Source organism: Hipposideros armiger, unplaced genomic scaffold (assembly GCF_001890085.2).
Source record: "Hipposideros armiger isolate ML-2016 unplaced genomic scaffold, ASM189008v1 scaffold_1228, whole genome shotgun sequence".
Taxonomy (NCBI): Eukaryota; Metazoa; Chordata; class Mammalia; order Chiroptera; family Hipposideridae; genus Hipposideros; species Hipposideros armiger.
In genome coordinates, this window is record NW_017732578.1 from 166,756 (window position 1) to 183,390 (window position 16,635).

At 35.0% G+C, this 16,635-nt stretch overlaps 1 protein-coding gene across 4 annotated transcripts in view; it reads right to left on the reverse strand.

The window, feature by feature from the left end:
* Positions 1 to 1,234: 1,234 nt before the first annotated feature.
* Positions 1,235 to 16,635, reverse strand: part of ATG4C (autophagy related 4C cysteine peptidase) — a 66,200-nt gene continuing 50,799 nt past the window's right edge. For all 4 annotated transcript variants that reach the window (XM_019633037.1, XM_019633038.1, XM_019633035.1 and 1 more), the window contains 2 exons: positions 16,257 to 16,376; positions 1,235 to 2,402 (listed from right to left, as the gene is read on the reverse strand). In XM_019633037.1, the coding sequence (XP_019488582.1) occupies positions 2,238 to 2,402; positions 16,257 to 16,376 (285 nt within the window). In that variant the 3' untranslated portion in view covers positions 1,235 to 2,237. The remainder of the gene's footprint in view (positions 2,403 to 16,256; positions 16,377 to 16,635) is intronic.

The window sequence follows — 16,635 nt, forward strand, 5'->3', positions numbered from 1 at the left end:
ATGGAGGATCCTCCTATCATAATTCTGACAGAACACCCATCTTCAAATCTTGTCCTTTTTTACTTTCCTTTATTCCAGGCTGAAAGAGATAATCCATAAGCTTTATTGACTGAGTTTCACTGGCTGTCAGAACTTTAAATAAAATCTGTGTTCAAAACAAAGTCTGAAACCAGAATATACAGTGCCTCAACTTTAATTATAATGATGTCGTTTTGTTGCTGCCTTTCCAATAAAAGATTATCACAACTTTTTACCTGGTCCTCAGCTGAAGGTGAATAACAGGTAGGATTTATCTACCTATTATTCCATCAGCCTCTCTCTCAATTTTCATGAATGCATGCGTACATATTGTTAAATACTTTTTATATGCATATTATGCTGATAATTTCTGATGATGTTTATTCTCCATCATAGGGATGATTATGTTGTATGATTTGTCTATACAATATTCTGAGTATTTTTAATATAATTCAATGTAAAGGAAGCTTCTGCCTCCTCTCACCTCAACTTTGTCCAGGTATAATTTTTGTCTCATTCCAATATCCTACTTAAATACAATCCCCAAAGATGCTCAGAAGAGAACAGAATTCAATCCTATAACTCTAAGCTTTTGCAGAGTTCTTGGAAGAGAACACTTACAGTTAGTTCTGATTCATTTGGAGGTATGGGTGCTTTCATTCGATTTGCTTGTTGTAGAATCCTGTGAATACTGCTGTAGGTGTGTAGGAGCAACAAACTGCAATACTTTAGAGGAGAGGACTGCGGTGTATAAAATCAGGCAGACCATTGGCTCCCTGTTTCTGTACGGCTCTGACCTTCTAGGGAAACTGCTGGACTTCATTTGTCCAGATTTTATTTAGAATACAGGAAAGTTTTCGATTTCAGACTATTTATTTCAATTTAATAAACTATCCTCACTGGAAAATGCCAAACCTGATTTCACTCATCAGGCATACTAAAGCAATCTGCCCATCCTGTTTCCACTTTGCATGCAACTCTAAACCTAACAAATAGGCTTTCTGCTGGAAGAGATCAATGACTTTAAATGATACACAATGTTATGTCTTTATGCCACCTTTCCACATTGAAACATGGAAGCTCCATAAATAAGTTAATATTTGGCTTTCAGAGCAACAATATTATTTGTCTTCATTATAAATAAACAATTCATTTGAACCAATGATTTTTCAAGTGAAAGGATTAAACTAATCCCATTAAAACCAAAACAAAGGCATTTTATGTTCTCACATCTTTATTAAAAGTATTTCTGTTATAATCCTGGCTTAATAACTCCTGGACTTTTAGATCACAAATTTGCCTTTAAGTAACACATAACAAACACACTTGAAGGCAGATTTACCTTAGAAATGGCCTCAGCTTCTAAACACCACTACAGTGATTTATACAAATAAGAAAAATCACATAGAGGAGCATCTATTGATATCTTTCTTTGTACTTAACTTTAGATCTAAAAACTGCATAGTAAATAGAGTTCCCATAAAATTTTATTTTTGAGATAGGAAACAAACACTATTCCTATCTTAATATTGCCTTTATCTGATCTGATTGGATTCTATTATTATTAATAACATAACCTTTAAATGGGTGGGGAAAACCAATACTTTATATTCACTTCTCAGAGAAGATTCAACAGCAAGAAAAATGAGGAGCCTTTATAAAATCATATTGCTAAGTGTTACCTAAACTCGCAATTCTGCTTATCTAGTTGTATGCACATCACAGCTAACAATTACTATTTAACATATCAAGATACATACAAAAGTGTCCTTTGGTTGCATTAATATCAAGAGGCTAGGCAGCACGGAATATTCATTCTCTGGTCTTCTGGTCATTAGTATAAACCGAAGCTTTTGCAACTATTTGGTAATCCCAATTTTGGGGCCTATATCACAAAAACCTTCATGAGACTAGTGGCCTCAAGTGGAAGAATTTGAAGACTGGAAGGCTTGCAGTTAAGGTAGAGTTATCATTAGAAGATCTCAGCGAAATAGGAATGCAGCCAGAATCATCTGTTATTTATTAGAAATCAAGATTCATCAAATCATTTCTCTTTCAGAAAAATATCTTTAAAACGTGTATATTTTCAAAATGTTCTTTTTTTAAGAACATATAAAAATTAAGATACTTGTGAAAATAAACCAGTTTAAAGTATACTTGTTTCTTTTCATTTTTTCCTGCTTCAAGGAGCTCTCATCAAGCACAAATGTGCTTATCTTCTAAAGCAAGACAAACTCTTCTGTGCTAAATCTTTGTAATCTTTTCTTTTCATCCTCTGGGAAAAGGTCTTCTTCATTTGTGGTAGATGTAAAATCATAGTCTCTGGAGTGACCGTTTACAAAAGTAAATAAGGGATACTTCTCTTTAGAAGAAATTTTCAGCATCTGTAACAGAAAGCACAGAAGAATCCCTTATTGAATGCAATAGTGCACAGTAGAACCACATGATGAAATCTAATGTTTTAGCCCTGAATCTCTCATTAGCTTTTCTCATTTACATTTTTCCGGTGCTAGAGCTTTACTAGTCTGGCTAAAAAGACAAAAAGTTGGTCAGCATTGTATCATTTATTTACAGCTAAATACCTGCTTCTCCATTAGGACTAGACCATCAAAAATTAAGTGGATATATGTTATTATACATTCATCAAAACCCATGTAAATGTACAACACCAAGAGTGAGCCCTAAGGTAAGCTATAGACTCTGGGTGATAATCATGGTCAATGTAGGTTCATCAATTGTATCAAATGTCTGGTGGGGATGTTGATAGTAAAAGAAGGGAATATATGAAAACTTTCTGTATTTTCCACTCAATTTTGCTATAAACCTAAACTACTTTAAAAATAACGTCTATTAAATTATATACATATTTAAGGATAATTGAGTTGAGCAACCAGGTAAGTGAAAACATATCAGTACATAATCATGTAGGGAGGAAATAATTTTAGGACAAATAAAAATGGAAATGCAAAGGAGGCTTTAGAAATTATCTAACTCACTCTCATTTTATAAATGGGAAAATTGAGATCCAAAGGATTTAAATTACTTTCCCAAGATGACTTAACAACAGCAGCAGCAACAATAAAAAGAGATAAATTGATAATGAATTATTGGGATATTAGACCTTAATGATTTATCAACACATCTTTCATACATTTTTCATAGTTCTAAGCACTGTATCAAGAATGTTTTTCAGACTTTATTTAAAAAAATGATTCATTTGAAAATTTGATTCTGAAACTTTTATCAAAAGTGAAAACTTTAGTTTTCTTTTTATATTATAAGAAAAGATACACTGTCAAAACTTTAAAGTCCCTCCATAATTGGATAATATAAAATCAACATGAAAAAAATTCCAAATCAGGTTATCTACAGAGGGTGCCAAAAATATGTATACACATTTTAAGAAAGGAAAACTGTATTAAAATTGTAACACTCAATATATACTGATAACAAAAGATATTAATCAATTATTGATCCTTTATATATTCTATATTCTCTCTCTTAAAAATATTATCTACTCTCAGTTTCAACCATTTCTCTGTTAGGCTTTATCATCAGCCATGTTTTCCAGATGAGGGAGCTGAGATATTGAGGGGCTAAGTGACCTGTGTAAGTTCACACAGCGAGTCACTGATTTAAGCTTAAGCAGCCTGGTTCTATTATATCCACTATATTATACTGCCTCCTACAGTAAGTGGAGGCATGTTGCAATACCAACTCAAATTGATCATACCAAAATAAAATTATCATTTCTGCTTTCCCAAAATTAGCTCCTTTCCAGTTTACCTATTTCTATCATAGGTAACATAATTTATATTAATTAGGAATGGGTTTTGTTGCCAAATGACAAAAACAAAATAAAAAACAATTAATAATGGCTTTAAGTAACAGGAATTGTTTTATCACATAACAGAAAGTCTGACATTGCTATTTGAGTTTCTCAAACAGTTTCTACAATTCTCTGGACCTTTCCCTCATGATCACAAAGGGCTGCTGAAATGCCACGTGTTGAGTTTACATTCCAGGTGGGGCAGTGGATGAAAGGGCGGTGACAGCATTGCATCCACATACACTATTCCATCAGAAGAGCAAAAGCTTTCCCAGAAACTTCCAGCACACACCCACTTACATTTCACTAGCCAAACTGTATCTAAATACAAGGCAGACCAAGAAAAATGAGTATTTGGGTGGGCACCTTGTAATCCCAAATAAAGTCAGGATTCTCTTAGTAAAAAGAAAGAGGTGGATATTGGACAGATAACTAGTAGTGCTTACACACCATTCAGAGGGAAGAAACACCATAAAAATAAAACAGGACACTGTGATAAGAAAGGTTTCTGTAGGTTGTGTGGCCAGAAAAGGCCACGCTAAGACCTAAATAGCAATAAAGAGTCAGACAGAGAGTTCTAGAAGAGTGTTCCAGGCAAAATACAGCCAGTACACAGGCCTCGGACACCAGCACATGCAGCATGTTCAGAGAACAGAAAGAAGGCCTGTGCGGCTCAGGGCAGAGGGTAGGAAGCAGCGGGATACAAGAAGCCAGGTCACAGAGGCCCGAGTTCACCACACTTGCAAGTGTTCCCCTCAATAATCTCATAACTTTCCACCATAAACTTCCCATAACATTCTACCTTAGTGTTTCTGCTCACGATATTTCTACCATCTAGCCACCCTTCATACTTTCTTTCTGATTGTACAAACTCTATCAGTCCTTAAAGTTTCAGCTGAAGTTCCACTGATAAGTGTGTTGGTCCACCGTGATTCCTCCTTTCTCCAAAGTCCTACAGATTTGTCTAGTATAGCGTAAGGATTACAAACATGGACTGTGGAACTTAGTCTCAGACAAAATCTGGCTGATACTTATAAACCGTGTGATTCTGGATGCGTTACTTAACCTGACTTTCATTTTCCTTAGCTGTAAAATGTCAGTATTATAGCATCTATTTCACAGAGCTGCTATGAGGATTAAGTCAGGTAATATATGTAAAGTAACTAGAAGATTGGCTGGCATCTTACGTTAGCTATTATCATTATTGACATTACTGTCATAATATTAGTCTTCTGGCATTTATTAAATATAGTTTTGTACAGTCATTTTAGTATCCATTTCATGTCTTCCCAACTAACTTATAAGTCCCTGGAGATTTTAAAAGAAATCAGAGTTCCTATGATCAAATCCCAGAGGTAAAAAAAAAACCTATGAAAGAAAAATATCCCTCAGATTTCACTTGGAGAATACAGAGCTGGACGGAGGGGAAATATAATCATGAACATAAACCTGAAATGCTGAAGTGTTTTCAAAAAGACATTTTAGCAAAATAGCGATGGATATGAGAAATTGTGTACCTTTGGAGAAAATGGGAATGTCTGCCCTAGAAAAGGAAGCAAACTTATCTTCTTACTCTACGAGACAAAGGAGTAAAAGTGACATGGAAACTGATTCCAACTCAATATAGGAAAAGATTCTTTAATGATAAGGGTCTGTCCAAAAATGGAAAAGACCTCCAAGGGAAATAATTAGATCACCATTACCTGAAATAACGATTAGATAGTCAACTGGACCATGGATTGATGTATAAATAGGCAACTGTATAAAATAGTGCTTATGAGCACATATTCTCTGGCTACACTGTCTAAGGGTTTGACTCTCAGCACAACCATTTATTAATTGTGACCTTTGTGAATGTTACTGAAGCTTTGTAAGTGTAAGATTCCCCATCTATAAAATGAAGATACCTACTTGCCTCAAAAATCTTGTGTAGGTTAAATGAGGTAATACATATAATGTGCTTAGCACAGTATGGTAAGGACTCAACAAATGTTAGCTTTGGGCTGAATAACCTCTAAGATCTCTTGAATCTCTAGGACTCAGTGGCTGTAGTATAAATTTTGTTCTGTAGCTATAGGACAACTGGCCATGTGCAAATAGTTTTTCCTGTGTTGATACCTATTCCATAATCAAATGACTAATTTCCTTATACATTTTTATTTGAGATTTTTCTGGCCTCAAAGGCCAGCATTAGGTAATAAGTTTATCATTGAACAGGAGTATTTTATTTGATAATCATTAGGCTGGTAACAAGGGAAAAAAATGAGTAAGAAAAGGGGTATGAGATAAGATAAAAAGTAACCAATATCAGGCCCTTTACAAGACATTAGTACAGGGGAGATACAACCTAAGTTCAGGAACTAGGTGGGATATGTGTTGGAAGGACACCTGTGAAAGATGAGCAAGTTCATCCTGCAGTCCTTGGAGAGGAGTAGTATATAAAGGCACAAAAACAGGAGTGAGACACAAACTGAAAACAAGGAAAGTGATTGAAAGCCTGCATATAGACTCAATTCCCAGGTCCCTCTTTGCAACCAATTGACCCCTTTTCACTGCCCACCAGCCATCCTACACAAGGAAAATAAAGATTTATTCTTTAGAAAAAAAAATGATAAAGCTATAAACTCCAGCACACCAGGCACAGTGATGATTACAGAAGTTTAGGAATTAAGTGACAGTCTAAAATACTAAACTGTAGGGCCCTTAATATCTTTCACTTCCTATTCCTGGAGCACCAGCAGGCAACATACATTCTACAGGCAGATGGCAGGACCTTTCTCTGAAAAAATAAAGCAACTCTAGACAAAAGAGCACCATTTACTAAGATTTGGGGGGTCACCCAATGAAAAGGCAAATTCTCCAGCTAAAAAGCTCAAACACACAGGACTTCTACTCATAGAACCTCTACTCAGCTTCTTAGTCCCTCACTCAAATATAAACAGTCACAGACTACCAGCCATTTGAGGGACAGCATCTAATGGGAAACTGAAAGATTAAAACAAAGCGAGTCCATAAGAAAACAAACAGTAAAAGGAGAAGAAAACTTATTTTACTAAATTTTTTTACAAAATTATTTTACAAAATTTTTACAAAAATATTTTACAAAATTACTACAAATAATTTCCTTGGGGAGAAGAGGAAACAATGTGCTCATTATAAAAAGAAGAGAATACTATGAAAAAAGAATAATAGAAAAATAAAAATAACTCCTAGAAATTTAAATATAATTAAAATTAAGAACAATAGGAGAGTTATTTATAAGATAAAGTAGAGGAAATCTCCCAGTACAAAATGATAAGTGACGTGGAAAACAGAAGAAAAAAAAGGAAAATTAGAGGAACAATTCAAAAGGTCCAACAACTATATAATAAGAGTCCCAGAAAGAAAGAAGAAAACAAGAGAGGAAATAATATTGTTTTGTTTTGTTTTTTAATTTTAAGAAAATTTCCCAGAATGGAAGGAAACAGGACAGCTGATGATAAAAAATGCAAACCAAGACACACAATGAAGTTTCAGAATACTAGGTACAGGTAATGATAGCTAACACTTTATATAGTACCTACTATAAATCAGACATTCACTTAATAAATCATCTAATCCTCATAATGAGGCCACAGAGGGACATAGCTATTAATTTTCATTCCATGAGAAAACTGATGCACAGAGGTTGAGGAATGTGGCCATGGGTATGAAAGGGATGGTGGAGTTGGAATTCAAACTCAAAAACTTTGAGAGAGAAAAAGTTTACATTCAGAGGAAAAGAATTCAGAATGACATCAAACTTCTCAACAGCAACACTGGATGCTAGAAGGAAGTAGAGCTATGGCAATAACCCCAAGGAAGGTAGGATGGTGGACCAGAGTAATAATGGTAGTGGTAAGAAGTTATCAAATTCTAAACATATTCTGAAGGAGAGATGATAGGATTTGCTGATGAATTAGATGTGGAATAAGAGATAGAACAAGGTATCCAGGATGAGTACTGAGTTTTTAGACTGAGTATACAGAAAAATGGAGTTGCACTTATAGAGAAACTAAATTCTTTTCACTTGGTTTACTTTATTTTACTTTTATAATTTACTTTAGTAACAACATTTCTCTGGATGGATATACGATAAAACTGTAACCCTATGTTCCTTTCTATAAATAGTACTTCATGGGGTAAAATTCCAATGACATACAGAAATAAAACTAATGTTTATGCTGATTTTTAAAATGGGTTTTTTAATTTTATAGTCACATCTTACAATTTAAAAATAGCTAAAACAAGCATTTTATAAATATAACTATTTAGCAGGCCATGATGAGATTAATCCTGCCACCAAGAACAATTAGAAGAAACAAATAAAGTAGATAAAGCAAGTAACTGTTGGAAAGCACCTGAGAGCAACCAAAACAAGCACATCTTAAGAAGTGAAAATCTTGAGAGGTACATACATCAAGAAATAATAGGGCCGGCCGAGTGGCGTGATGGTTAAGAACTGGTTTGGGACACCAGAGGGCCCCGGTTCGGATCCCACATATGTGGGCCAGTGACACTGCCCTCTACAGCTAAGATGCTGAACGACAGCTCAACCTGGAGCTGGGCTGCCATGAATCGCCAGCAACGGCATAGGCTGCAGCCCCTGTGTCAGTGGGTTGCCATGGGCTACCGTGTGTAGCCAGCAGCCAGCGTGAGTGGGCAGCAGCCGCAGTGAGCGGCCAGCAGCCGCAGTGAGCGGCCGTCCAGAAGCCGGCGACTGATCTGCCTCGCCCGGGAAGAGTGCAATGATGGTGCCAACTTGGGCCAGTGAAGCAACGTCCTCCACAACTAGACTGAAGAACAAAAGGACAGCAACTTGTCTGTTCCCCTTCCCCCAATTCCCCTGCACTGTTCCCCTCCCCCCAATACCCCAATAAAAATCTTTAAAAAATAATAATAATAATAGAAGCCAGAGGACAATGGAATAAACATCTTTTATTCCACTGTACTGAACAAAACAACTGTTAAGATAGGATTCTGCCCCGTGAAAATATCCATCAACAATAAAGGCAAGCTCGTCCTCTTCCCTTCTCTCCCAAACAATTCACTTCTAAAGCCACTAGACGAGGCTGGGAAAAATAGGCATCCAGGGGATAGGAAAGTCCTTCTGGTCTACTGGGTATGTGGAAGCCAGACTGGAACGGGGCAGATGCCACCTTAATCAAGTGATCCAAGTTAACACAGCCGGTAAAGGGACAGATTGAAATCTTGTGCCAACCACCAGGATGCAGTAAGAACAAGGAGCATCACTTCTGTGACATATGTGACAAAGTTAGATAACCTGAAAAAATCAGGAGGAAACATCAGGGCAAACCCACACTGAGGGGACGTGCTAGAAAAGTTTCAAAAGTATCTTATAAAAAAAACCAAAAAAACCCCCAAAGTGTCCTGTAATTTTCAACAATATCAAGGTCATATGAAAGTCAAGGAAAGATGAGGAACTGTTCTAGATTTTACAAGATTCAAGATTAATAAACACAACATATTTATTCTGAACTGGATCCTTTTGCTATGCAGAGCATCAATGGGACAATTAGAAAAACTTGAATAATTTCTGACAATTGCATGGTGATTACATGTAGGGCTACTTTCCTGATTTTGATAGCTTTATTGTAGTTGGGTAGGAGAATGTCTTTGTAGGAACTGCATACTCAGTTATTCAAGGGTGATGGGCATCAGGTTGGCAACTTACTCTCAAAGGGCTCAGGAAAAAAAATTATTTGTGCTATATTTACAACTCCGGTAAGGTTGCAATTATTTAATGAAGGCAAAATAAAGATGTATTCAAACAAACAAAATCTGGGGGAATTTATCACCAGAAAACAGCAATAAAAGAAATAGTAAAGGAAGTTCTTCAGAGAGAAGCAAAATGATCCCAGAAGGAAACAGAGAAATATAGGAAAGAATAAATGACATCAGAAAGGGTAATATTGACTGTTTAAAACACAATGCCTTGTGGAATTTAAAATATATGTAGAATTAAAATATATTACAACAAAGCACAAAAAATAGACTTTAAGAATATTACTAAAGCTAGAAGGTCATATAATATAAGTCAATTCAGTAAGAAGACTTAACAATCCTAAATTTGTATATAACTAATAACAGTCTCAAAATACATAAAACAAAAAAGAGAACTTAAAGGAGAAATGGACAAACCTACAATCACAACTGGAAACTTCTTATCACATATATACCACACAGGAACCAAAAAAAGGAACACAAAAGATTTTAACACATAATTTATAACTACTTAGAGACATGAGGGAGGGAAAGAGGGATGGACACTATCAATAGAAAGACCAGAGACAGGATTAAATGGAACTATTCCAGAGCTGATGAAGTCTAAAAACGTAGTAGATGGAAGAGTGGATGTTTTCGATATACTCCCAGTAAACCTGACTTCATTATATTCATCTGACCTTCAAATTTTCCACCTCTCTCAATTCTACCTGACCATTTGCCTCCCTATCTATATGAATTCCATGATTGACCATTTCAACAAAATAAAAAGGTACTCCTAACTCTACCTGAAATTCTACTATCCCTATTATGCAACTCTATTGTTCACTTTACCTGCTCACAATTCAAGGTTTCCAAGCATTCTTAATGCAAGTCATGAAACTATGTTAATTAAGTCCATTATAATTAGGAGGATTATCACTATTGTCTTGCTTACTAATTATGGGGCAGGTTTCACAGAACAGTCAAGACTTTATCTGGACCTTAAGGAAAATGCAGTGGACATAACTTTACAAAATGTTTTTGCACTCCCCAAATTAAATTATGTCTTCCCTATTTTTTCCTTTGTGAAATTTTAGTTTGTTATGCATTTATTTGTGTGTTTAAAGTCCATCTTGTCCACTAGACTGTATGTTCATGAAGCCAGGAGTCATAACTCTCTTGTACACCACTGCATTCCCAGCTCCAGTCCTTCAACAAATATACTGAATACTTACCACAGGCCAGGCATTGTTCTAGATGCTTTCAGCTACATCAGTGACCACAAAGGGCAAAACATTCCTGCCCCTGTGTACTTTATAGTCCACTGGGGAAGACAGATAATAATAAATGCAGTAGATAAGTAAATTGTATAGTGCATTAGAAAGTAGTAAGTGCTAAGGTAAAAGTAAAAAGACAAAGTAAGAGGGAATGGTGGTGAAGATGGCATTTTTAAACAAAGTGGTCAGGTGAGGCTTCACTGAGGAGGAGACATCTAAGCCAGGACTTAAAGGAGGTGAAGGCATCAGCCATGCTGGTATCAGGGAAAAGCATTCCAGTGTGATGCAGAGCCTGCCTATTAGGTTAGTGGATCTGCAAGGAGGCCAACGAGGCGAAAGTACAATAAAGGAGAGGCAAAATAGATGAGAAGTTGAGGTAAGGGGGAAGGGCATGGAGACACAGATCCTCTAGGGCATTGAAGAATATGGTAAGAACTTCTTTACTTTTAAGTAAACTGGGAAGTCAATGCAGGTTTTTAGGAGAAGAGTGCTATGATTTGACTTATGTTTTAAGAGGATTATCTGGGCTGCTAAATTGAGAGTAGGTTGGAGAGGGGCTTGGAAACTAATTAGGAGGCCACTGTAGTAACGACAGTGGCTCAGCCCAGGACAGTGGCAGTGGAGGAATGAAACGTGGTCTGATTCTAGATACGCTTTGAACATATAATTGGTTATGGGATATGAGAGACACAAAGACAGTAGGGATAACTGTAAGGCTTTTGGCCTGAGCAAATAAGATACATTTGCCCTCAAATGAGATAAGGAAAACTATGAATGGAACAGATTTTTATTTTAAAAATCAGAAATTTTATTTTGGATATGCATATCACACTACAAAGAATGTTGAACGGCAGTTTGGAAGAGAGGTTTGGGGTAATGATCTCGGTTTTAGTTGACTTATAATTGATATTTAAAGCTATGTGACCGGATGAGATCACCAAGATAAAGAAGATATGAGAACTAAAGACTAAGCCCGGGGGGAGTCCAACATTAAACGGCTGGGGAAAAGGGCAGGCAAAGGAGGCTTAAGAAGAAATAACTAGTGAATAATGAGAAAAACCAAGTGAGTTCTGCTTCTGAAAGCCAAATGAAGAAGGTGTATAAAAGGTTCAGGGGATGTTCAGCTGTGTGAGATGCTAATGTTAGGATGAGTAAGACGAAGACTAAGAAATGACCAATGGACTTAGCAATGTGGGGGTCATTAGTGACCCTGAAAAGGAGTTTTGGCATATTGGTAGGGGTGAGATCACGCAAATATTTGTTGACTAAATTAATTTTTTCCCCTAGATCCCTAGATATAAAACAGACTTGTCTGTGAGCTCTCCCTTTCACTTGCCCCCAAGTTCAAGTGGCTGCTTGGTTTTACTGATTCAACTTTCACAAACTCTCAAAACAGTTCCTTTCTCTGCAATCCCACACCTCTGTCCTCATCTAGGTCTTTGAAGAAGGCATTATAAATCAATGAAGAAAGGTTAGACTTTTTAATAAATGATACTGGAACAATGAGTTATCCATGTTTAAAAAAAAGGTACTTACTTTAAAGACATACACAAGTTCTAAATGTAAAACAAAACTTTCGGAAAAAATGTAGAATACGAGTCATATGTTTATGACCTTTGGTTATTAAAGATTTCTTTGATACAAAATGTAAAACCCATAAAGAAAAAGATTTACTTATCTGATTAAAATTAAAGACACCATTAACAAGTGAAAATAATAGCCTAGGGGAATATATTTGCAACACATAAAGCCAACAAGTGGCAGTCTCCAGAATTATAAGCTTGATTTGATTTTCTTCAAATCAAATAGCCCTATAGAAAAATAGAGGAAGGAAATGAACAAGAAATTCACAAAAGAGGAACCAAATGGGCCAACAAACTTTTATAAGATGTTCAGTCTCACTAGCAATCAAAGAAATACAAATTAAAACTACAAAGTGATACTATTCATACCCATGAGATGTATACTCACCACCTGGCAATTCCATTCTAACTTATCTACTGTATCTAATATAATCCTCAAGTGTGATAGACACATAAAGAGATATATAGAAGAATATTCTTATACACATTATTTGCAATTAGAAAATGAAGTTAAATGACCATCAATGAAAGAAAGTTTAAGTAAAAAATAATATATTGCAGAATATAGTACTAATTACTATTCAGCAGTTTAAATGAATCAGCTAAACCAACATGTAAAGATATAATCTCTAAGTCACCATTAAATGAAAATACAAGTTGCAGAAGGGTATGTACATTTTCATATATCATTAATGAAAAGTTTAATAACATGCAAAGCAGTATATGTTGTTTATGGTTATATAAAGTATGGATATTATACACTAATTTAGGATAGTTGTTACCATTGAGAAGAAAGGGAATAAGACTGGAGAAGGGTAACACATTTCAACTATATATTTGTTTTCTTAAGCACAATGGTGGCACATGGATATTTTTATGTTATTCTTTTTATTTCTATATGCTTGAAATTAATACAATCAGCATATTGGTAAAGTACAAACTTCTTCAGCTTGGCATTCAAGACTCTCAAATATTATTGCAACCTCTTTTCTAGCTTCATCCTTCACTAGTTCCTATAGCAGAGCTTCTTAAGCCTTGGTCACCCATATACGTCCTTCATTATCTTTGCTATGTATGCCATCTCTATTATGATTAATGAATATTTTATTTTCATCATTTTCAACTTAAATAGCCTTGTACAAATCATTAATAAATAGGAAATCACATGTGTGATATTCCAGTTAAATTTTTCTAATATGAATATAAATATATACTCGTAAGTATTAAAATATTTGTCCCAACGCCACCTAACAACATCAAGTATCGTACTTTGGGTTGCACTGTCTTACACCACTGGTTCTCAGAATTGGTGTGCAAGATTACTTGGGAGCCATGTCAGAAATGGAGGCTTCCTTCCAGGCCACACTCCTAGAGATTCAGGCAGGCAGAAGACAGAAATCCTGCCCTGTGTGTATCCTTGGCACCTACCAAACTGGACTATTTGCCGTTCTCTAGACAAGCTCTGCATTTTTCTTTTCTAATACCTTTCCCCCTCTTACTTCCTCTGCTTCAAGTACCTTTCCTTCTCCCTAAGCCAACAGAAATTAAGCCTAAACTTTCAGGCTCAAATTAAATATCACCATCTCAATAAAGAACTTTGATTTGAATGAGGCATCCCTCTCATTTCAACACCCTTCCTTCCCCTATCAGTTTATTTCTCTTTCTGTGTGGAAGCTTATCATAGTCAAAGTAATATATGTCTACTTGCCTCATTTCCCGCCTGAACTATACTACTAAAGGGCAAAAGCCTTATGCCTTTTTCAAAAGTAAAGATTATGTCTTGGCCATTTTATGCTTTCAATATGATAGTTACTCAGATACTTGCTGAACTGAGTGCTGCTAACATTGAATTAATTTAACAATTTTTATTAACATTTTAAAAAATCATGTAGTTAAGGCTTTAGAATATTCATTCATATAGCATTACAAATTAAACATTAGAATCTACACTACCTAGCTTCATTTTCAAAATGAGAAAACTCAAAATACATCCTTATCTAGAAGCAAGTAATTTTAAGTTGTTTTCATTTTTAAAGAAAAAAAAATAACTGTTTTACTAAAAATGCCAAATTGGGTTTTTTTTAGGAATAAAAGGAAAACTACTTAATTCACAACCTTCCAAGCACAAGTTAATGGTCAAGTTATTAATTGACAAAGTGAGTTTTTGATACTGCTACAAAAAGCTATTAACTTAAGAACACTTTTATTAAAGCAAAGTTAATTGACTCTGGCAATATTCTCAGTATTTCCAAATGATATTTCAATATGGTTTCTCTTTGCTTTCATATTGCATATTGCTCTGATGCATCGAGAACAATGATTTCTAAGTATTTTTCCAATGTAAAAATCGTAATAACTATCAGTGTAAAAACCACAAAACCATATGTTTTTAATCAGAAAATATCAACATGCAAACTCATTTGTGAATCTAGCTTTTTCTACTTGGTTATAATAATTTGTTTCTATATCAGGAGTAGACCACTTTACTGTTCTAAATAGACGTATTTTAACCTAGATAACAGAAACAGGGAAATTGAACTTTTTAATGGAAAATGTTCATCAATATCAATTGGATGTTGTAATACATATTACAACATCACCTAGATTTGTATATTTTAGCACATCCACAATATTTTATAAAGACACAGAATTATCAAACCAAAATATATAAATATTACTAATTTTAAGTAATAAAAGAGGAAGAAAGTGGAGAGTACATATTTTGTAATGTTCACTTGGCCTTCCAGGTTGAAAAAGACAACTGTGAGAAATGGAGAATAAAGAAAGGTTCTCGTATATTTCATTTTCTCCTCTCCTCATTCATTTTTCTGTCATGGTTCTGTTAAATTTCCTCTTTTACATAGTAGGTCAAGTAAATTAAACCTAGCTTACGTGAAACATTTTATTTAACTTTTTCATTTTAGTTTTGCATTATAAAAATCAAATTTCAACTTCCTATGTCTATTTTTCTGAAAAAAATTAACTGTAAGTAAAACAGCCATAAGGTACTATTATCTTTGAGCTCAAGTTAAAAATTCCCAAAAGTGATTCTAGAACTGGTTTTACTTACTCATAAAATGGTAACTTACATTGATACTAACAAACAGGCCCATCCAGTTATGCTTACTTCCCAAATAAGCAATCTTTTCGACTTTCTAAAGTACTAAAAGTATAGACAATCCTTGAGGCTCTATAAATGTTTCAGCAGTACTGTACTCAAGGACCAGAAAAATGCAGAAGTTTAAAGATAATGAGAAGGAGTTAAATAAACCTAATTCAAAGATCCTATAAGTAGAATACATCAGATAAGACAAGCTTATTAGAAGGTAACAACACAGCTCATTTGATAAAGCAGTTCTGAGAAATCCAAAAATACCATTTTTCTTTTTAAAAAAATCAAAGCAGCACTTGAACTAACAAGAAATAATGCACAATTTGGCTTGATCAAATACTTCATTAATTTTTTTCTACCCCCTAAGGTACTGCCCTTTTAAAATCCTCTTCAAATAAAATATAACCTAATTGCTTGCCCATATAACCTAATCCCTTTGCAAAGGGATTTTTATTTCAACAGTGCCACCTAGTGGACCAATTAATACTCTCAACTGGTCACTAGTTGGTTTCATCAGTATGAGAGGCTAGGAAAATAGTTTTATTTTCTCCTTCACAATATTCCTAATAATACTAACATTCAAGAGGCAACTTTACAAATGATCACAATTTACAAATTTGTGTCTCTTTATAGGCAATCTCTAATAAAAATTAAGTCATTTACAAATATTATAATATTTTAAATAAAAGTACCTTAGTGATTTCTTCAGAAGCTCGTTTGAAGTCCTGAACATTTCGGCAGTAAAATCCTATTGTACAACTAGGATCCATTTTTCGAAATGACATCTTTTTGGGAGAAGGACAGTGGAATGTCTGTAATTTTAAAAATTCTTTAGGGTTAATTTACTTTTACTTGATGGACACAAATACTTACAAGAACATTACTTCATTTAAAATTCGCCATCTAGTTTTTCTCAACACTATAAACGTGCTTTTCAAATAGTGTTTTACTGGGGCCGGCCGAGTGGTGCGATGGTTGAGAGCTCGCTTGGGATGCCAGAGGGCCCCGGTTCGGATCCCACATATGAGGGCCAGTGACACTGCCCTCTACAGCTAAGATGCTGAACAACGG